Source organism: Vombatus ursinus, unplaced genomic scaffold (genome assembly GCF_900497805.2).
Source record: "Vombatus ursinus unplaced genomic scaffold, bare-nosed wombat genome assembly UNPS02014812.1, whole genome shotgun sequence".
NCBI lineage: Eukaryota > Metazoa > Chordata > Mammalia > Diprotodontia > Vombatidae > Vombatus > Vombatus ursinus.
The window spans coordinates 77,183,444-77,206,469 of NW_020954590.1; the positions used below are offsets into that span (position 1 = coordinate 77,183,444).

General features: G+C 36.3%; 1 protein-coding gene across 1 annotated transcript in view; it reads right to left on the reverse strand.

Moving 5' to 3' along the window:
• Nucleotides 1–225: 225 nt before the first annotated feature.
• Nucleotides 226–23,026, reverse strand: part of LOC114054256 (zinc finger protein PLAG1) — a 69,461-nt gene continuing 46,660 nt past the window's right edge. Inside the window, exons 2-4 of the mRNA XM_027877435.1 lie at nt 5,177–5,275; nt 2,300–2,658; nt 226–1,760 (exon numbers count right to left, since the gene is read on the reverse strand). Of these exons, the coding sequence (XP_027733236.1) occupies nt 497–1,760; nt 2,300–2,541 (1,506 nt within the window). The 5' untranslated portion in view covers nt 2,542–2,658; nt 5,177–5,275 and the 3' untranslated portion in view covers nt 226–496. The remainder of the gene's footprint in view (nt 1,761–2,299; nt 2,659–5,176; nt 5,276–23,026) is intronic.

A 23,026-nucleotide genomic window follows, 5' to 3' on the forward strand; every position in this document is an offset into this window, starting at 1 on the left:
CTTAATTCAGAAGAAACATTTAAATTATGTATCAAATCAAAGCTACTTAACAATTTAGGAAGTCTACAGGTATCTCTCAAAATTTTGTAAATTAACATTCAGTTGCAAATCTTTTTTACTGAGCCAAACATTAATGGGTAGAGCCATTATTATTGTATAAAAATGAAAGGATTAATGTCTGAAAATTTTTAACAGAGGGATATACTGAAGTTTAACAGTCATGGCTTTCCTATATCAATTATTTTGTAAAGCACATCAATTGGCAGTGAAAAGATGACAAAACACTTTGAGACTTAACCAAAGTAAACATAATTGAACACAAACGGTTTCAGAGCTCATTAAAAAAGTTAGCTTCAATTTCTTACTGGCTTAATGAAATTGGTATTATACAAAGTAAGCAGAGATTTTATAATGTCTTAATGTAGGCACTACATTAAAAATGGTCACCTAAGGCATTTCTACAAATAAATTTTTTAGTAAGACAGCTCTCTGTATCCTATTGGAAAGCTTGGTGAAAGCGTGGTAGGGTGGTGGTTGTGCTTAGACTGCTTGTGAAGGCTGCTGACAGGGAGTGCAGAGAACCGAGGCCTATACTGTTTGCAGGATCTTGAGGATCCTGGGTCTGTGGTGGAAGCTGAGCCAAAGAAGAATGTGTCTCCTCTTGGGAATAGCTCAGTCCAAGATTCCCCACCGATACAGAAGGGTTATAGGGGGGGCCATTTACAGGTATGAAATTGAACAACTGGGAAAAATCCAAAGATGATGGGTTTAGAGGTTCACTAATGGAAATGGAACTTTTGGATAAGGACAGTTCCCCAGATCCATCATCTAGGGGTCCTACTTGAGGCTCCAAGCCTAGTTTAGATGAAGACGCTTGAGAATCCTGGGATGAGGAAGGCATACCACTTTGTAACTCCATTAAGTAACTCTCAATTTCCCCTTTTAATGGCTGTTCTTTTTCAGGCATAGAAATTGCATATGAGGTAGAACTGAGTGGATATTTCAAAGACAGATGGTGGGAAGGGTGAACAGATTCCATATCAATTGGGCATGTCATTCCCAAAGGTAATGATGTGGTGACCATTTGGTGTGCTGGTCCAGAACTCTGCATGGATTGAATCTGTGTATTATAAAGGTTTAACTGCAAAGTGTTTGTAAATGGCTTTGATGTTAGTTCACTGGAAGGTAAAGACATCACTGGAAGCAGCTCGTCTTTTATAGGCACAGAAACGTTGCAGGTAAAGGGATCTAGAAGGTCCATTGGTTCTGTTTTGACCTTCAAAAGTTCTTGATTGTGACTCTTTTTCATATGACGAGTTAAATGATCTTTCCGTCCAAATCTTTGTGCACAGTATTGACAAAGGAAGTCCTTTCTTCCAGTGTGCACGACCATATGTCTACGGACATCTTTTCGGGTATAGAAACGGCGATCACAGTGTTCACACTGGTGCTTTTTTTCTTTTACCCCACCAGAAGACTTGCCTGCGTGAGTTTTGAGGTGCTCCAAAAGTACCCCTGTGCTTTCAAAAGTCTGCAAACATACCTTACAGGTAAGGTCACCACTTGTTGCAGCATGCAAGGCCAAGTGACGTTTAAACCCAAGCTTGGTATTATAGTTCTTGCCACATTCTTCACACTTAAACGCCTCTTTGTTGGGGTTGTGTGTATGTAGGTGATTCTTTAGATGATCTTTTCGGTGAAACATTTTCTCACAATAATTACACTTGTGGGTTTTCTCAGGAGAATGAGTAGCCATATGCCTTTAAACACAGATATATTCTGTAAGTAATTATTTTGATCAAAAATTACACGTGCTCACTTTTAAAAAGGAAGCTAAAATCCTATGCTAAAGTTTCTTCCCAACAGAACCTTTTTAGCTTACAATACTATAAGGATAACTGAACATGCCTAAGTTATAGCAAAATTTGAGTCATTTAAGTTGTCATTTTAGTTTCTGCTGGCTTTTAGTCAGCATAACAAGGGCAAATAGGTAAGACTGAACATACTCACGTAAATGTCCATAACCAAAAATTTTCAGTCCATACACTTTTCTTGTAGCAATTCCTTGTACAAATGGAAATTCTATTCTTATTAAGCTTTTTATTAAAAAAACCCAAAGACATTAACATATAAAGTAATGCAATTTGGAACTCTAAAAACAATCCAAAATCTAATTTACTTAACATTTCCTCTCTGCAAATCAGCTGAAGAATGTGTACACAAATAAATACTTTTACAAGGGCCTAAAGTGGCCAACATAATAGAAAATATAATCTGAAAGATAAAGAGAGTTTAATACCTTAGTAATTTGTACTTAGAAACAAAGGCCTTGGTGCAGTCTTGTTGCGTGCACTTGTAGGGCCTCTCTCCTGTGTGAGAGTATGAATGAACCTTTAATTTCTCAACACTGTTAAAGGCCTTGTCACACAGTTGGCAAGGAAAGTTTTTTCTTGGTTTGGTTTCACCACGCTTACGTTTCCCTGAAGGGACTTTCTGGGTATCTCTTACTTCTGACAAATCACCAGGAATGACAGTGGCCATCGCAGCCTAAACCAGGCCTTCTTGTTGGACACTTGGGAACTGCCCAACTCCACTAAATGATTTAGCTTTAGATGGCTTCTCAAGTTTCATGTGGTCGTAAAAGAAAGCAAAAGGGGACTGGAAAAAAAAATAAGAAACAACTAGTTTGTAACTAAACTTAATTTATTTTTTTTAAAAAGTTTACTTGCTATGTGATGCTTCTGAATTAAAAAAAAAACCCATAAAACTGGATTCAGCTGGTCTAATGTAATATCTGTAGATTTCTTCATATTTTTAAAAGTATATATGAATGCATTGCTCAGGATGAACAGTTCCACATGTACCTTGAAACTCTTACATTCTGGGATAATAATAGTGTTTCAGGGAAATCATAAGAGATATCCACACAAAATTAATATGAAGAGCTGTATAATGTCAGCTTCATTTTTTTAACAAGAGATCAGGAGTGCATACATCTGAATAAAAACAAAATTTCAATAAAAAATTTCATGCCTGCATTTCCCTCAGTGCTACTAAAAGACTACTGTATGATAGGAAAATACATAAGGCTAGGTGAAAACTCTCATGTATCATTTGGCACACTGGAAGAGGCTATTTACTTAAAGGACACTGAAGGCCTGAAAGAGTTAATGTACTCCCCCGAAATGAACAATTTACTCCTCTTACCAGTATTATCACACCCAATAGGCTTTCTGAGTTCAAGACTGGAAATGTCTTATCTTCGTAACAAGTCTGCATCTTGAAATGGTAAAATCTTGTGAAATTTAAATTAGGTCAGGATCATGGCTCCTTGTCATTATTTTGGAAGGATCAAAGACCTTGCTTGGGGCACAATGTCTGCGCAAGAACACCTAAAAAACAGCAAAACTGAACTACTCACTATACGAGGTGATTCAAGCTGGCAAAAATGTTGGTGGGTCAGAGTAACTGAATTTATAACCTATACTGGGAAGATGTATATAATGCATTGTAAAATATGTGGCTTAAAAAAAACACCAGATCTTAAAAGAGCTTCATAAACATTTCATCTTCAAGAAATTCTTAAATGTAAGATAGAAAGGACTACACAGCTTGGAAAAACTAATTCTGAAAAAGAAAACAGCTTGCCAATATCAAGTACTTGGTAAATATGCAATGATGAATTGTTGTCCTACAGTGTTCAAAAGACAATGTTTCTTCAATTCATTAGAGTACACGCAGAAATAACTTAACCTGGCATCTCTATTAAAAAAGGCCAATTTCTGAAGTAAAAAACTGAACATAGCTGAATGCATGTATTGGTGCCTATTTTGGATTCAATTTGCTTTTTTCAAGGTATTAAACCCAGAAAAAAAATCCTTCATGACACTGTATGGGATAAAATTCTTGCTTACAAACTATCTATTGGAATTATCTGGCTCACAGACATACAGCTCAAAAGGACTTCACAGAACATCTAATCTAATGCCCTCATCTTACAGTTAAGGAAACTGAGGCCCAATCTGTAGTCATGTTGTTTTCTCAGGACACAAATGGATCCAGAGAACATAGAGCTCTGAGCAGTAAAAATGATGTCATGGTGACCTGGCCTTACTATATTTTAATATGTAGATTGTGACAACACAAATAAAAAGGTAGGACACCAAGCAATTTATCCAAGTGTATCACATAAACGTACACCAAAAATTTAAACTGAATAATCCATTAGTAACCAGATAATTGAGGCAGCGCTTTATAGCATCTTTCCTTGAGTATGCATATATAGGAATCATTGCTACTGCCATTGCTAATTATTGACATGCTATATTTCTGTTCTTTTTGAAGATTTTCTTAGCCCTAAGGATCTTCAAAAATTCCTTTTCTTTAGTTTTCTCTATTCTAGTAAGAGTTCCTATGTATTCCTCAGGAATTCCTAAACAAATAACTTTAATTAGCTGTGCCAGATAGTTATATCTTTGTAGAATGTTGCAAAGTATTTCTGCCAAGTCAGAATCCGAAGGACATATTAGTCTGATCTATTTCCTGTCAATAACATAATATTTTTGTGTACCTATAAAACAAATGGCACTAATTTTTTTTCTACTTAAAAGAAAACAACTCATGATACATGCCATTTCCCTAAGCTGCTACATATAACAGTCAAAGGTTTTTTAGAAATTGGCTATATTTGTCATATTATGTGACCTAACCATAAAAAATAAAATTTTGGTTTGGACTAATTAGAATGAATTTTAAGTCAGTGAAACGTACTGAAGAAAAATCAAAGGTGCAATTGTGAAAATATGTACAAATATATACTTCATGCTTTTAGACAATGGTTCACCTTTTGGTTTTAAGTGTTACTTCTTAAAAGAGTCAGAAATTTTACTCCTGGATGTACATACTGAGCAATGAAGAATGATTTCAACACTGATGCTCAAATATTACAGTTTTCTAAGACCAGCTGAAAATATTTTATGAATAATAATACCTATCTGTACTTAACAGAATACCAAAATTCAAAGTATAATTTTTTTGGTGCTTTCATAACTGCAGGATAAACACATGGTTCAACATCTAATAATAACTGTACATATAAAACAATAAATACATACATTAAGCTATATCTTAGATACATACATAAAAGAGAATTACAATGGTTTTGCTCAATGCACACCTGATGATTGCTGGTAAAATCCTCAGATACTGATCTTAACCAGTCCCACTGACTCTTCTTGGAGGAGAGCAGAATCCAGTACTTCCCATTTTGGCTGATCTACAAAATAAAAAAAGAGAATGGACTATACACTAACAGAACCAGCATTTTTATGAATAAAGGTAAAATGTAAGGAAAATGTGATTTAGTTAATAAGCACATGCTTAGATTTCATACACTATTGATTATTCATGCACTAATATAAGTGGATATACTCTTAAAGGTTCTAATTTATGACAAAATGAGAAAAGAACAAGAGGAATCATTTTGATAAATGTTAATGCATAATGCTATTTAAATTAAGATTTCCTATTCTCAAATATTTGTTTCTTTTAAAAAGTTAAACTTAGCCCACCTACTAAAAATACTAATAAGAAATATTTTTAAACTAAATTGAAAGATAACTTGTAACTCAAGAATGAATATTAATCTTGCCAAGATTCAGAATAATTACTACTAGTGGATTTCCTAGTATTTTAAAGTTAATTAATCCTCTAAAGGGAGAAGAACCAGAGCTGTGATTTAACTAGTATATGGAACTCCTTGGATGAAAACATTCTTTTGACTAACGAAGATCACCTTCTCTGCAGTTTATAATGTCTGAGTTGCCCGGATCCCCTTGCCCATACAAAATAACACACAGATGTTATGTGTCAGAGGCAAGTAAATCTTGAAATCTGGTCTTCCTGGTTCTGAAGTCAGGTCTTTATCCATTATACTACACTATTCTTAATCAATATTCTATAGAATCAACAAAAATGGTATAGAAAAAAGCATAAAAATTTGTTCAGAAGAAATTTTCAGAACTGTTTAAGCAATGAACTAACAACTGGAATGAAAAACTCAGGGGCCAGAGAGTACCTAAAACTCAAGAGGACTCTACTTTCAGAAACACTAGTCTATTGGTTGAGGAGTTGATAGAGTAGAAAATTGTGGATCTGGAGCCCCAGAAGCTGGATTCAAATCCTAGTTCTACTATTATCTATGTAACATTGGACAAGTCATGTCACCTCTCTGGTCATCTGTTTCTATTTCTATAAAATGATAACCTCTGTAGTTCCTTCTAGTTCTCAATCTATTAAGCTTATAAAAGCAATGAACTGAAAGTAAGGAAATTCAAACTAAATTCAACTGTGGGAATGTCAAATTCTCTCAGCATTAATTTCTTAATATCCAATATCTCCCTCTTAATCTCTCAGAATAGTGTTTTTATTAAAGATAGGTAGGAACAATCATGTGATCCTTGGATTTATTATTTTACTAAGTTAAACATGTTGGTTAAATGTGAAAAAAGACAAATCACAACATAAATTTTTATAGAACATGGTTGTAATGCAATCTTATAGTAGTCCCCAAACAATCTATTAATGCAATATGCATTTCAAAGACTAAAAACAAGCTTGAAAACACATGTAAAAAAGGGTAAGTTTATGTTAGTAAAATGTATTTACAAGATATGATAGGAATAGAAAAAACATTTAGAAAAATCTGATGCAGCATGTGGCATAGGCACAGGTAAGCAAGCAGTGATTGTTTGAGACATTATTCAGAAATCAATATTGGAGAATAAAATAAGGTCAATATAAATTATATGATAACAAGCTATAAGGTAAGAAGAATTTATTAATGACCAAGAACAAAAATCCTTCAGTTAAACTGGTAAACAAAACAAAATACCTCCCCCCAAATTTCCATACAATTCCTAATTCTAAAATCTGTAAGACAATATTATTTAACAAAAAGACATTATTAAAGCATTAGATAAAAGGCATTACTAAGAGCACATTAGAAAAAAGAAATAGATACATCAAACTTCAAATGGAAGGTTCAGCCTAATTAAAAAACTTTTAAAAGAAATAAGCCTGCATTCTTTTGCAAAGCAAAGAGCATGCATAAATAAGGTACCAGATTATTGCAAATCAAACTTTTAGGATGATTAAATTCAACCCTGCAAATACTTACTTGCCCAGGACAAATAGTGAGTTTTTAGCAGATGAATAAGTACATAAAACAAATGTTTATTACGTAACCTATATAGCTTCAGTGAAGAGGTTAGAGTAACAGAAAATTTTATGGGCCAGTAAACTTTGTGAATTTATTTGCAAGGCTAAAATAGTTGCCAAGTCCCTTTTCCTCTCCCTTTGAGTTGACAGGTAGCATCAACAAAGAATTTAGGATATTCAAATCTTCCTTTAAATAAGAGCATCAAAGCACATTTAGAATTTTAAGTCTACATATGTCAGCTGGTAAAATTAGGAAGATTATGAAATCTGAAATCAAAGTCAATGATAAAGACATTAATTCAATCTAAGGAACATCTATTAAATTCTGATTATGTGCCAGGCACAATGCTAGCCACAATACGAAAAAATGAAACAGCTTTGCCCTAAAAGAGCTTACATTCCACTGGCGGGGGAGCATACTGTACACACATGGAAATAAATACAAAAGGATAGAGAAAATAAACTTCAAAAAGGAGTGCTAATAACTGGGGGGGCGGGGGAATGGGGAAAAAAGCTTTATATAAAAGGTAGCACTTTGGCTGTGAGATTGTGTCCCTCCTCAATTTATAAAACTCTTTCAATTGCAAGTGATATTTAAAGTACATGAAACTATTCATATCAAATATACATGAGCTATTTTCCAATGGTAAAGTACTTTATAAGTTAAAATACTATATAAATGTGAGCTATTATTAGACTAAGTTATCTAGCACAGAGACTGGACCTGTAAGGAACTCTTTCTACCAGCATAGGTCAGTCAAGAAACGTTTATTACATGCTTACTATGTGCTAGGCACTATGCTGAGCACTGAGGATACAGAGAAAGGGAAAAACACCATCACTCCCTGTCTTCAAAGAGCTCACATTTACCACTTTCTTGGCAAATTACAGTCTTAGAGAGTTGCCTGGGAACACTGAGAAGTTAAGAAACTTGTCCAGCAGGATGATTGGCCAGTATGGGGCAGATGTGGGACCTGAACCCAGGTCTTCCTGGCCCAGTCCTTTTCTCTCTCATTCCACCATGCTGTCTCTTGACTTATCTACATGCCTCAAACTTTGCATAATAATGTTTTAAAGTCCTGTATGGCTTTTATTAAAGTCAGGAGAATACAATCCTGCTAAAAAGTTTATGTCCTAAACTACAGTAAACAGAAAAAGATAATGTAAGAATTATGACATTCATTCTAAACATTAAAGTCTATTTTTGAGTTACTAATTGCCTTGTAGGGCATCTAACTACATAGTAAACTAGAGGAAACAAGAAAACTAGTTAGACCTAATTCTTTATCTTGATATGATAAATATGAAAAGTATGGATTGTGTTTATATACAATGAATTACAATTTTAAGGTGGAATCTCTGTACTCTGTTTTGTGGGATATTTTGTAGAATTTCTGCATAGAAATACCATTTAGAGAATTGGACCACTGTTTTTCAGTCTTTTTCAGTCGTGGCCAATTCTTTGTAACCCCATTTGGAGTTTTCTTGGCAAAGATATTGGAGTGGTTTACTATTTCCCTCTCCAGCTCATTTTACAGATGAGGAAACTGAGGCACACAAGGTTAAGTGACTTGCCTAGAGTCACAAAGCTAGTAAGTGTGTGAAGCTAGATTTTAACTCAGGAAGATGAGTCCAGGCCCGGTACTCTATCCACTGTACAACCTAGCTTCCCCAGAGAATTGGACCGCAACCTCTACCAATTTTCCTTCATTTATCAAAGTTCACTGTTTTTTAAAAAACTGATGGAAGGTTGTTTTCGTTTAAAAAAAAAAAAGCAAATGATTGCAATAGTGAAAGTGTATGTGCCATACCATTTCAAATTGCTACTATGAGGAGCCAACACTTCAGAATATGCTTCCAATGTTTGCAGGCACCAAATACAGGCTCATTTCCACTGTGCAAGTTAATAATGGAGGTTAGTCATATGCAATTATAAAAACTGGGGGAAATCTCCATATACATACAATATATAGAATCTTTATTTTAGAGATTTTTAAAAATTGCATTCTGAACAGTAAATTAGATGATAAAATAAGTAATGTATCTATCACATATAGGATTTAACTAACAAGTATTCCTCCTACATGAAAAAAGAAAGAATGTATGGTGTAATTCAGTTTTTTTTTTTTTAATTTCCCAGTTCTATTCAATAATTGATTTATAAATTCCAACAAGACTTACCTGTATCCACAGTTCCTTAAAAGTTTAACAAAGTAAAATGCACTTTTCTAATACAGCGCTATTGCCAATCTCAGTTTAAGTCTCATAATCATGTCAATCACAAAATATACCTTAACAAAAACATTTAATTAAGAAAAAAGCATTCATTTGAGACATTTTAACTGTATATAGCAATATAAAATCTTCCCTACACCTTAGTAATGTAATGTAAACAAGATGGATTGGAAGAGAAAACTTACCAGGCTTGTAGTACACTTCAATTTGCATGTTTATTAACAGGCAGCATACAGATTTGAAGGGTATGGAAGAAACTACTCAGCTTATAGATACAACAGATAATAGTAAAGCTATAGCACACTAACAAGTTTTTTTTTTTAAATGAAATGTGTTTTCAGTTTCAAAAAAATCTCAATATCCCTCAATTTTTTTTTTCCTTTTAGGAGAAATCTAAATTGGATTACCAGCACATTTCCTAAATGTGGGTAACGGTTAAAAACTATTAAGATAATCACCTGTGATACTGAGGTCTTCCTGTTTAGGAATTCTTCCTGATACCCCCTGTCTCTCCATACCAAAGTCAGGTTCATAGTGGGGAACCCTGTTGCCTCCTGACCCCCAGTAACACTGAATTTTTCTAAGCTTTGAATTTTAAAAAGCCTACCTGCTTAAAGCTTGGTTTAAAAATATAATTATATGTAGAATACAAATAAAATACTGTTCAGTGTAAAAACTATTTTTACCTCTCAATTATTTCCCTAATCCTATAAAGTTACTGAGAAGAGATGGGAAAAAGAAATACATGCTTATCTAAAAATTACAAAGCCTAAAAAATCATCCAACTATCTTAAATATCCATAATCGAAAATATCCATACTAGAGTATTCATTTACATTTAAAAGTTGGAATCAATGTAACCTATAGAAACAATGTGATTTAGTAAATGTAGTACTTATGACAAAGTTTAGGAGGTCAAGATTCCATTTTTTGTTTTCATTGGTGATTTACTGGATGACTATATAAATGCTGTAACCTCTCTGAACTTTACCTGACTCTGAAGGCTTAAGGGTTTTTTTTTTAAAAGTCTATTATTTATTTCAATAGATACCATTTTATTGCTCTTGTTACCAATGGTATTCACATCTATGAATACTTGACTTATAAAGAATGATCTCCTTGTTGTACCAGTCTTTCCTTACTTATATGAATTACTTGCCATTAAGGAAGAAAAGCACCCACACTTTTTTCTTCAGGTATAGCATTCTTTTTCTTGTTTTGGATCTATAGTTTTTTCATCATGGTAGGGAATTCCAGGTATAAAAACTCCTTTGTCCAAAGAACAGGAGCTCTTCTATAATGAAGTCTTAGAGATGATGTGACCAAGGCCTTCTCAACTTTATTCTCCCACTATGCTGTGCTGACTTGCCATGTACAACACAGCAGTTACAAAAGGGGAGGGGGGGAGAGCAGAGACTGACTAGTTATGGAAGCAGCAACATTTAACATAAACATTTTTTCTTGGAAAGAAAAGTCTCAGTTTTTGTAAACAAACAGCGTACTCCAACTGTTTATTTACAAAAATAGGAGAACAGGTGACATGGCAAAGAATTATGCAGTGTCTTTTATGTAGTAAGAATTTAATAAATACTTGTTGACTGGGAGACAAATTTCATTTATCTTGAGCAATACCTAGAAAATTCCACAACATAAGAATTAATAACTGTCTTGAAATTCCTTATAATTGGATTTAATCTATTTGGGTCCTGCCACTTGATATTTCCTGTTGGATAATGTTTAGAAATATCTCAAGAATTTAACAAATCCTAATGGCAAGACAGTTTGGTGTGCTGGACTGAGCATTTACTTTAATCAGAAGACTTTGGATTCAAAACCTACTTCTTATATGGGTCTCAGATTCCTCATCTGTAAAACTAGATGGCCTGTGAAGACTTCAACCTCTATGATTTTATGATCTTACAAGATGGACTGGCTAAATCGTATCTTAATTGCATTCCCTACTCTGCCATTTGTTTTAACTGGGAACTAAGTAGAAAAATTAGGATGCCTTAAATCAGGATATAGTTGTTGTCCTAAATTCTTTAGAAAGAATCTCACAGAGTTAAGAATGTACAAATCCAATATATCAATTCTGAATTTCAACATGTCATAGAGATGGGCTGAACTCCTCGGTGGTCCAGAGGTTAGGATTTGGTACTCCTGCTGTCTTGGCCTGGGTTTAATTCCCAGCCAAAGACGTTTTTCTTGTTATCATAGTGATAGAAGTGGTAAATATTCCTGTCTGTCACAGAGATTCCTTGGACAGGGAGGCTGCAAGCTTTCAGGAGGATGAGTTTGGAGTCTAGAAGGACTCAAGGATATTTTTCATCTTTTTTGCACTCACCAAGTCCTGGTTTCTTCCTGAGGACACAGCCTCCTTGTCCAACATTTCACTCATACTACCCGATTAACTCATGGTAGGGGAGATGGGATACCCCTTGCCACTTCCAGGCTCTCCTTGTCCCACCATTGCTCAGTAATCTCTCCTCCTTTGAGGTTCATTCAAATCAGATTTATCACCCAATCAAGATTCTAGAGGCTGTTATCTATCAACTATCTATCTATCTATGTATCATATTCTTCAATGAATTCAGTTCCTGTCTCAGCCTTTATCTCCTCCCCAACTCCTGACTTCATACTAGGGGACTTCATCATATATACTGATATTCTCTCAAACAGCCTGATCTCCCAGCTCCTCATTTCCTCTGACCTCCCTCTGCTCCACTTGAGCTACACACAGAGATAGCCAAATCTTGCCATCACTCATTTCAATGAACTGGAGACCTGTCTCAAGTTTCTCCCTGCTCCAGTCCTGCACTTGGACATTTCCTGGCAGACAGTAAATGCTTAATACTTCGTTGTTGTTTGGTCATTTCAGTTGTGTCTGACTCTTCATGATCCAATTCGAGGTTTTTTTGGCAAAGATGCTGCAGTGGTTTGCCATTTTCTTCTCCAGCTCATTTTATGAATGAGGAACTAAGGCAAACAGGGTTAAGTGACTTGCCCAGGGTCACATAGCTAGTAAGTGTGTCTGAGGCCAGATTTGAATTCAGGAAGATGAGTCTTCCTCATACTGCCTTAATAAATGCTTGTTTTCATACTCTACATAGCCGTCAAACTGATCTTCCTAAAGCCCACTTGTCATTCTTCCCACCCTCCATTCAATAAACCCTGAGGATCAAATATATAATCCTCTGGCTTTTAAAGTTCATCATAACCAGGCCCTTTGCTATCTTTCCAGTCTTCTTACAACTTACTCCCCTCCATATACTCTCCCATCCATGATTCTAGCCTCCTTTCTGTTCCCAGAATAAGACACTTTCATCTGACTGCATTTTCACTGACTATCTCCTATGCCTGGAACTCCCATCCTCCTCATTTTGCCTCATGGCTTTTCTAGTTTCCTTAAGTCTCAGCCAAATTCTCATCTTCTGCAAGACGACTTTCCCAGTCCTCCTTAATGTTAGTGCCTTCTCTCTGAGATTACCTCCAATTTATCCTGTATCTATCTTGTTTGTACATAATTGTTTGTTGTCTCTTCCATTAGACTGTAAGCTCCTTGAGAGTGGGAACTGTATTCTGTCTTTCTTTGTACATCCAGCACTTAGCACCATGTGTGGCACATAACAGTCACTTAATAAATATTGTTTACTTGACTGGATGGTCTAGTCTGGAGATGCAGTTCCAGGTAGTGGGAAGGTAGATCTGTGATTTTTGTCAGGGATGCAGATCAAAACTCATCTTGCAGATAAGGAACCTATAAGCTTACCTCAGAGAAGTTAAGTGATTTTCCCAAAGTCATAAAGCTGGTCAATGTTAAAGGCAAAATTAGAATCCCAGTCTCTTCTGATTCCAAATTCAGAGATCTCATTATCTCTACAATTATACTACACCTCTTTGTGGGACCAACTTTAAATGTTAATCAAATTTAGTCTTGTGAAGATAACCTGGGTCAGAACGGACAATTTGCTCACTCTCAAACCCCCCCCCCCAAAAAAAGAGCCTCTCCTGTATCTCCAGGGGAAAAAAAAAAGCTGAAATACACGGCAGCAGTTTCTAGAAGATTAACTCTGGGACTTGCTTGATACAGAATACTTTTCAATTACAGCTCTGGGATCTAGATCCTCACCCACCCTTCACACTCCGAGGGAAAACGAGTAGTTCCATCATTCCTATTAGAGATATATTCCTTGTCACTAGTAATTTTCAAATGCAGTATAATCAACAGTTTCCCTGGTTGGCTCCCTTCCTAAGCACCCAGATTCAGCCTCTACACCAACCCTACTTCTCCCATGTCTCTCCTCTTTCCTCACAACCCACCCCCACAAGGAAACAAATTCCCAGACACTAGATACAGAGACTCCACTCATAACATTCATTGTACTTCACCACTAAAGCAAACATTCTGAAATCATGGTGATCATGTTGGTTACTTCCCAAGTAAGGTAGTTTCAGCTTTGGATCCCATATTTTATTTTTCAGAAAATAAATTTTAGTGATTTCTTTTTGTTATGTACTGCTAATATTGTGATTAACATTATGGAAAGTTTGGCTTATCTTTGATAAATTATGCTTCTTAAATGCTAATGGATGCTAGTTAATTATTCCAGTCCATACCCCCCCCCCCATTCTAGCATTCTGTCTTATTTACTTTGTAAGCAATCTGGAGAATAGCACAAAACTTAGCTATTTTTCTCATTTTAAGAAATGACTGAATGATGGAATATTATCGTATCATGAGAAATGAAGAATGTGAAGTATTCACAGAAACCTGTGAAAACATAAACAGGTGATGAGGGAAGTAAATGGAACCAGGAAAACAATATTCACATTTACCACATTAATGTAAAGAAAAAAAACCCCTAAAAGACATCAGAGTCCTAATTAATTCGGTGACTATATGTAACTTAAGAGGACAAATAATTTAGTACATCTCCCTACTCTTGGCAAGAGAGGTGGTAGGCTCTAGGTACACACCATGGCACAGGGTGCCAGACATAGTAGTCATTGGGAATTTTTTTTTTAATGGCTGAGATATCAAAGTCCTATTTAGAACGGTATTTTCCTATCAGCTTGAAGGGAAGGTAACAAGCATTTATCAAGCACCTGCTATGGCTTTAGCACTTTACAAGTATCTCATTTATCCTCACAACAATGCTCGGAGGTTGGTGCTTTTATTACCCCAATTGTACAACCAAAGAAACTGAGGAAGACAGAGATTATGTAACTTGCCCAAGGTCACAGAGTTAAGTAAGTGCCTGAAGCTAGATTTGAACTTGGGTTTTCTTGACTCCAGGCTCAGTACTTTATACATTCCTAGCAGCCTGTTAGAAACTAGAACTATATATTCATAATAAGGAATAAGTTTCAGGGAGGAGGGAAAATTTAAAGGCTTGGGGTCTCCTAAATGTCCAAACCCAGATCTATGGTGAAATAAGATATCAGTAAAGTATAAAATGCAATTTGGATCATTCAACAATTTGGACACACTTCAACTTGCCTCTATCCATAAAGATATTCAAGAATTAAATTATGGATACTGCCAAGGAGATAAAGGAATACCAAAAGGCAAAACTACTTGCAATCCCAAAGTCTATATACTATCACCTCCGTTACCTGATCCCTACTTAAGTAGTTCACTGAAAAATCATTAATTCAACAAGTATTATTAATTCCAGATAACTAATTGAATTAAACTAGATTAATAAATAGCAAAACAAGAAAACAAAAGATAACACAAAGAAGCAACGTATGTTCTAAAGAGTTCAATAAATAGAGAAGCAATATGATATATAGGGGATGGGAAACTAATTTTGGAGTCAGGAAAACCTGGGGTCACATTTAGTCTCTGCCACATACTACCTCTTTGATCATTGGAAGGTCATTTAATTTTGCTATAACCCCAGACAACTATAAATTAAAGTAGATTATACATGTGGCGGGAATTTCCTTCACTGATGAAATCACAAGTCTCTGCAAACAACAACAAAAAAGATACAAAGGAGAAGTATTACAGAATTTTTTTTTAAAGGATAAATCACTATAAATTAGAAGAATCAGAGGAGGCTTCAACAAGGAAAAAAGGTGAGCTACAACGCTTTTTTATTTCCATTTTACAGATGAAAGAAATTTAGGCTCAGATAACTTACATTACTTGCCAAAGCTTAAGTGGTTGGTAGAGTGGAGACTCAAACTCCATTCTTTTGATTTTAAGTGAAATGCTTCTTCTAATACATGGACTCTGCCCTTGAAGAATGTATAGGATCTATGTAGGGAGAAGTTTGGAGAATATTTAGGTAAAGGAAATAGTATGAGAAAAGGGTTGAAAAGAAAGAATAAGGATGGTTTTTGGGAAAGAGTATGTATGAAAGGCAATGTAGGAATAGAGAGCCAGCCTTCTAGACAAGAAGGCCCAGATTCAAATTGTCTCTCTAACACAGACTTTGTGACCCTGGGCAAATCATTTAACCTCTTGGTGCTCTAAGCAACTCTTCTTATACTAGTGAAATCACAAGTTTAGTCCTTATCTCTATCAAGATATAAGGGGGGGGGGGGCAAAGCCAAGATGGCTGAGTAAAAGCAGAGATTTGCTTGAGTTCTCCCCCAAACCCTTCCAAATACCTGTAAAAAATGGCTCTAAACAAATTCTAAAGCAGCAGAACCCACAAAAAGAGCGAAAAAAATTTCCAGCCCAAGACAACTTGGATGGTTGATTGGAAAGGTCTATCGTGACCTCCTGGGAGAGGAATGCAGTTTGGCACGGGCATGCACGCAAAACAGGCCTCAGCGAACCTGGAGCAGACCTCAGAGGACTGAATCACGAGGCAGTTGTGGAGTCTTCCAGACTTCTCAACCCACAAACACCAAACACACCTTAGAAGGTCAGTAGGAAAAGTCTGTAACTGCGGTGAGAGAGAAGCGAGGTCCGAGCCCCAGCCCCGGCTGAAGCCCCAGGGCGGATGCTGCTTCCAGAGCTTCCAGCCCACAGACTGAGGGGGAATTGAGTGACTAATCAGAGGGAGATTGCAGGGATCTCTCTGCTGGTGCTGGTGCTGGTGCAGGAATCTCTTGCTTTGCCTGTTCTTGGATGTGGGTCACAATTCTAGGTGGTGATCCTGGGGCAAAGAGGAGAGCCAGCATGGTGGAATTTGTAGTGGCGGTGGAAAGGGAATCCTCCTCACAGTTCCAAGGTAGAAAAGAGTGCTTGTGGTCACTCATAGACCAGAGCACAGGCCAGGAAAGGAGTAAACACCTCACCCCTTATCAAGCCACCTTGGAAGAATGGAAAATTCACAGGTCACTAGAAGTATCTCTGAAAACAGCTGCACCAAACCCCTGAAGCTTGGGTCAGTACATTTCCCACACTGGAAGGAGACCCCTACCTTAATAAAGAGTATAACTCAAGTAATTGGCTGGAATCATGAGCATTTGGTGACAAAGAAGATCAAAACATACAACCAGAAGAAGACAACAAAGTCAAAGCTCCTACATCCAAAGCCTCCAAGAAATATATGCATCAGTCCCAGGCCATGGAAGAGTTCAAAAAGGATTCTGAGAAGCAAGTAAGAGAAGTAGAGGAAAAACTGGGAAGAGAAATGAGAGTGATGCAAGAAAATCATGAAAAACTAGTCAACAGCTTGCTAAAGGAGACCCCCCCAAAAATACTGAAGAAAATGACACCTTAAAAAATAGGCTAACCCAAATGGCAAAAGAGGTCCAAAAAGCCATTGAGGAGAAGAATACCTTAAAAAGCAGAACTGGCCAAATGGAAAAGGAAGTCCAAAAGCTTACTGAAGAAAATACTTCCTTAAAAATTAGAATGGAGCAAATGGAAGCTAGTGATTTTATGAGAAATCAAGACATTGTAAAACAAAACCAAAAGAATGAATGTGAATGAAAAAGAAAGAACCAATGTGAAATATCTCATTGGAAAAACAACTGACCTGGAAAATAGATCCAGGAGAGAGAATTTAAAAATTATTGGACAATCTGAAAGCCAGGATCAAAAAAAGAGCCTAGATATCAACTTTCAAGAAATTATCAAGGAAAACTGCCCTGATATTTTAGAACCTGAGGACAAAATAGAAATTGAAAGAATCCACCAATCACCTCCTGAAAGAGATCCCCAAAGGAAAACTCCTAGGAATATTGTAGCCAAATTCCAGAGTTTCCAGGTCAATGAGAAAATAGTGCAAGCATCCAGAAAGAAACAATTCAAGTATTATGGAAACACAATTAGGACAACACAAGATTTAGCAGTTTCTACATTAAGGGACCATAGGGCTAGGGATATGATATTCAGGAGGTCAAAGGAGATGGGATTACAACCAAGAATCACCTACCCAGCAAAACTGAGTATAATCCTTCAGGGGAAAAAATGGACATTCTTTGAAATAGAGGACTTTCAAGCATTCTTGATGGAAAGACCAGAGCTGAATAGAAAATTTGACTTTCAAATACAAGACTCAAACATGAAGAGGTAAAAAGGAAAGAGAAATCATAAGGGATTTATTAAGGTTGAACTGTTTACATTCCTGCATGGAAAGATGATATTTGTAACTCATGAGACCTTTGTCAGTGTTAGCATAGTTGGAGAGAAAAAATTATATGTATGTATATATATATGTATATATATAGATATATAGATAGATAGATAAATAGAGGGCACAGGGTGAGTTGAAGATGAAGGGGTGATATCTGGAGAATAAAATTAAGGAGTGAGAGAGGATTGTACTGGGAGAAGGAGAAAGGGAGAGGCAGAATGGGGTAAATTATTTCACATAAAACAGACAAGAAAATGTTTTTACAATGGAGGGGAAACGGGAGATGGTGAAAGGGAATGAGTGAATCTTATTCTCATTAGATTTGACTTAAGAAGGGAATAATATATAGACTCCATTGGGTAAGGAAATCTATCTTACCCTACAGGAAAATAAGGGGGAAGGGAGGGGGTAATCAAAAGCAAACACTTCTAAGGAGAGACAGGGTCAAAAGACAGAATAGAATAAATGGAGGGTGGGATAGGATTAAGTGAAATATACTTAGTTTTTCACAACATGACTACTATGGAAGTGTTTTGCATCACTACACATGTATAACCTGTATTGAGTTGCTTGCCTCCTCAATGAGGGTGGGTGGGGAGGGAGGAAGGTAGAAAATTTGGAACCCAAAGTTTTAAAAACAAATGTTAAAAGTTATTTTCACATGTAACTGGGAAATAAGATATATAGGCAAAAAAGTATAGAAATTTATCCTGCCCTACAGGAAAACTGAAGGGGATAAGAGAAGGGGGGGGATAGAAGAAAGGGCTGATTAGGGAAAGGGGTATTCAGAATGCATGCCATCTTGGGGTGGGGGGAAGGATGAGATGGGGAGAGAATTTGGAATTCAAAATCTTGTGGAAGCGAATATTGAAAACTAAAAATAAATAAATTAATAAAATCTGAAAAAAAGATATATAGGGGAAATACACAAATATTTAATAATAAGAGATATTCCCAATAAAATGATAAAATGATCAAAAGATATGAAGTGGGAATCTTCCAAAGAAATGGCAACTATTACTAATTACAAGGAAAAAATTCTTTAACTTACTAATGTAAGAAATACAAATTTTAAAAACTCTTGAGGTTTGACCTTAAAACCATTAGACTGGTAAAGATGACAAACAATGGGAATACCCGATATTGGAAGGGTTGGAAAGGAGAGGGACACTAACTCACTGTTGCTGGAGCTAGAAACTGATCTAATCCTTCTGGCAAGTCACTAAACTGTGCTTGCCCTTTGACACAGCAGTACTATGAATAGGCATACTTCCTCTTAAAGGTTCAAATGGCACAAAGAACTTAAATGTCCAAAAATATTTATTGATATACTTTTTGATGTAGCAAGGAGCTGGAAACAAATTGATGTCCTTCAGTTGAGAAAGAGCTGAACAAATAATATTGTGTTATAAGAAATGATGAAAAGAACGGATTTAGAGGAACCTAAAAAGACTTGTATCAAATGATATAGAATGAAATGAGCAGAACCAGGACGATTCATACAATGACCAGTACACTGTAAAGGAAAAATCTGAAAGACTTAAGAACTTTGAACAGTGAACCACTATAAGTCTAGAAGACTATTAATGAACTATTCCTCCCATCTCTTGGCCAGAGAGGTGCTGGACTATAGATGCAGAAAGAGACATACATTTTCAATGTGTTACCAATTTACCAATGTGTTAATTTGTTTTGTTTGATTTGTCATAAGGGAGGGCATTTACTTTTGTACAGGAGAGTTGAGTGGGGAGAGTGATGCTATAAAAAGAAAAGAAATTTGATAAAATATTATTAATATGCAAAGAAAAAAGCAAAAGGAAGTTCAGAAGGGACAGTGTTCAGAAAAGGTGATGTTGGCAACAGTAAAGCAGAGTTTATTAAGTGTCTACTATGTGTGAGGGATACAAAGAACAGCAAAAAAAAACAGGCTGTGCTCTCAAGGAGCTCACTTTTAAGAATCAGATGACATGCAAGTAATTATGTACGTACAAGGTATACACAGGATAAATAGGAGTAATCTCAAAAAAAAAAAAAAAGGCACTAGCATTAAGGGAGACCAGGAAAAGCTTCTGGTAGAAAGCATGATTTTGGCTGGGATTACAAGGAAGCTGGAGAAACTAGGAGGCAGAAAAGAGAAGGAAGAAGGTTCCAGGAATTCAGAACATCCAGTAAATATGCAGTTAGGAGATGGACTATCTTGTTGGAAGAACAGCAAGGTAGTTTGTAGATCACAGAAAACATGGAATGAAGGTTTAAGACAACTTAGTGTAAAGACAGGAAGGGGCCAGATTACGTGAAGGGCTTCACAAGTGGATTTTTATATTTGACCTAGATATATTAGGGAGTGATTGGAATTTGTTGAAATAGGGGTGACATGCTCAGTCTTATGATTTATAAAGATGACTTTGATAGCTGACTGGAGGATAGACTGGAACGAGGAGAAACTTAAGGCAGGAAGGTCAAACAGAAGGCTATTTATTCTAATAATCCAGGTATGAGGTGATGTGACCCTGCACCAAGGTAGTTGCAGTATCAGAAAACAGAAGGGGGGTGTATATGAGAGACATTATGAAAGCAGAATTTATAGGACTTGACAATAATTGAATATTGAAGGGAGGGTGAGGAGAGACTGAGTAATTGAGGGTAACACCTAAGTGACTGGAAGGATGGTGGTACCAGACAGAAATAGAGAAATTGGGAAAAAAGAGGATATTTTTTGTTTGTTTGTTTTGAGGGGAAGATAATGATTTCAGATCCAGTTCAAGCTGTCATTAGACAGCTTATTAAGGCAGTTCGAGATACAAGGCTGGAAGTCAGGATAGGGGTTAGGGCTGGATAAGCAGATCTTACAATCATCAGCAAAGAGATAATAATTGAATCCACTGGAGCTGATGTGATAACCAAATGAAATAGTACATAAAGAGAAAAGGGACTGGGACAGAGACTTGAGAACACCAAAGTCAGCAAGTGTGGCCTGCATGAAGTTCCAGGGAAAGGAGCTGAGAAGTGGTCAGACAGGTATGAGGAGAACCAGGAAAGAGCAGGGTTCAAAAAACCCTAGAGAGAAGAGAGTATCAAGGAGGAGAAGGAGTCAAAGACTACAGAGACAGCAAAAAAAAATGAGGATTGATAATATGCTATTAGAGGCAATTAAGAGATCACTGATAACTTTGAAGAGAGCAGTTTCAGGGGAATGATGAATTGGGAAGCCAGACTTCAGATGGTTAAGAGAGTGAGAGGAAAGGAAGTGGAGGCACTGACTGTAGACAGCCTTCTCAATGGGTTTACCCATTAAAAGGAATTAGGTACAACAAGGATGGATGGATCAAATGAAGGTTTTTTTTTAAGGATGGGGCAAGATGGGCACATTTGTAGGTAGCAAGGAAACTAGCAGATAGGGAGAGTTTGAAGATTAGTGAGCATAGGCCTGACAGAGAGACTATTTACTAGGGAAGGAATGGCTGTAGAGGGGGATTGTCTTTGCAAAGAGAAAGGTTACCTATTCATGTGAAGGGAGAGTAAAGGATAGCAAGGGAAGGTATCTGAGTGACATGAGATGAGAAGGGATATGAGGAAGCTCTCATGGAATGGCAGTAAGGATAAAGAATAGCAAATATTAGTTCAGAATTGATTTTATTTTGTTAAACCAGGAGGTAGGGGTTTGAGTTGTGTAGTCCGCAACATAATAACAAAGTTTTCCGACAGTTTCCTTGCTGCCATTCCATGAGAGCTAGTAGAAAGGGAGAGTCTGAAGATTAGTGAGTGTAGGAATGATAGAGAGACAATTCACTAGGGAAGGAATGGGTGTAGAGAGGGGATTGTCTTCCCAAGGAGAACTAAGACTTGCACACACGTTTTTGACAGCCAAGAGAAAAAATGTATTTTATGTAGGTGAAGTACAAGACGTGGATTAAAGTAGTATGAGCAACAAGCTAGTCTTGAAGTGAATGCTAACATACACAAATGTGGTAAAAATACTGCTACCTGTGTGCCAGACGCTGAGGTTAAAAAAAAAAAAAAATCTCAAGAAACCACATACAAAAAAAAAAACAAACCCAAACCAAAAAACAAAAAAACCACACCCATAGACTATTAGCAGAGGATTTGTTTAACAATGATGAGAAAAAATTTACAGATTAATTTAGAAGTACAAATTCCTAAACTATACAGTTAAGAATGGGAAAAGGTGACAGAAAAGATCAATTGGGGAAAATAAATATCCCTATGCTTGAAATCATGTTACTAATTTTGATCTATTCCTTTATTTAAAAAAGCAAACGTCCCAGATTCCATGGCAAATTATTATCTGTATATGCTAGAAAGTTAGTAATGACCAAAAATGTATTTATAAATCTGATAAGGTATATGTAACATATACCTTATCAAAGTTTATTAATTAACAAACAAGATACACCACAGGGCAAATTGGAGATAATCAACTAAGGAAAGTCACTTGAAGAAACAGGCACATACGTTAAGTGACTTATCCAGGGTCACACAGCTAATAAATGTCCAAGGCAGGACACCTACACTGAATAATCACACTCCTCGATCGAGATTTTGGTCAAGATCTATGACTTCACTGATGTTGGTAATTCTTGGTTAAAAATTCCCTTTACCCCTGCAGAGCTACAACTTAGAGCTATTTACTTCAATTATATGGTATCTCTGCCCCAAGTCTTTCCCCACTTCAGGCCATCCTCTACTCAGTTTAGATCTTTCTAAAGAAAGGCCAGACTGATCATCTCAATCCTCTATTAAAATTCCAGTGACTCCTTGTTACCACCAGGATCATCATCAGTTGTCTTGACTTTTGCCTTGCTACTGGACTTCCATGATTCTAGAAAAGACAGTGAGGCTGATGACTTTGTACAACTCTGTCTCACTTAAATTCAACTCACAAGTTAAGACATCACTCCATGATGACATTGGTCCTCTTTGAAAACAAAGATTGAACAACTTCCAGGATCAAATATAAAATCCACTAGTTTTTAATGTCTTTCATAACCTGGCCCCTTCCTACTTTTTCA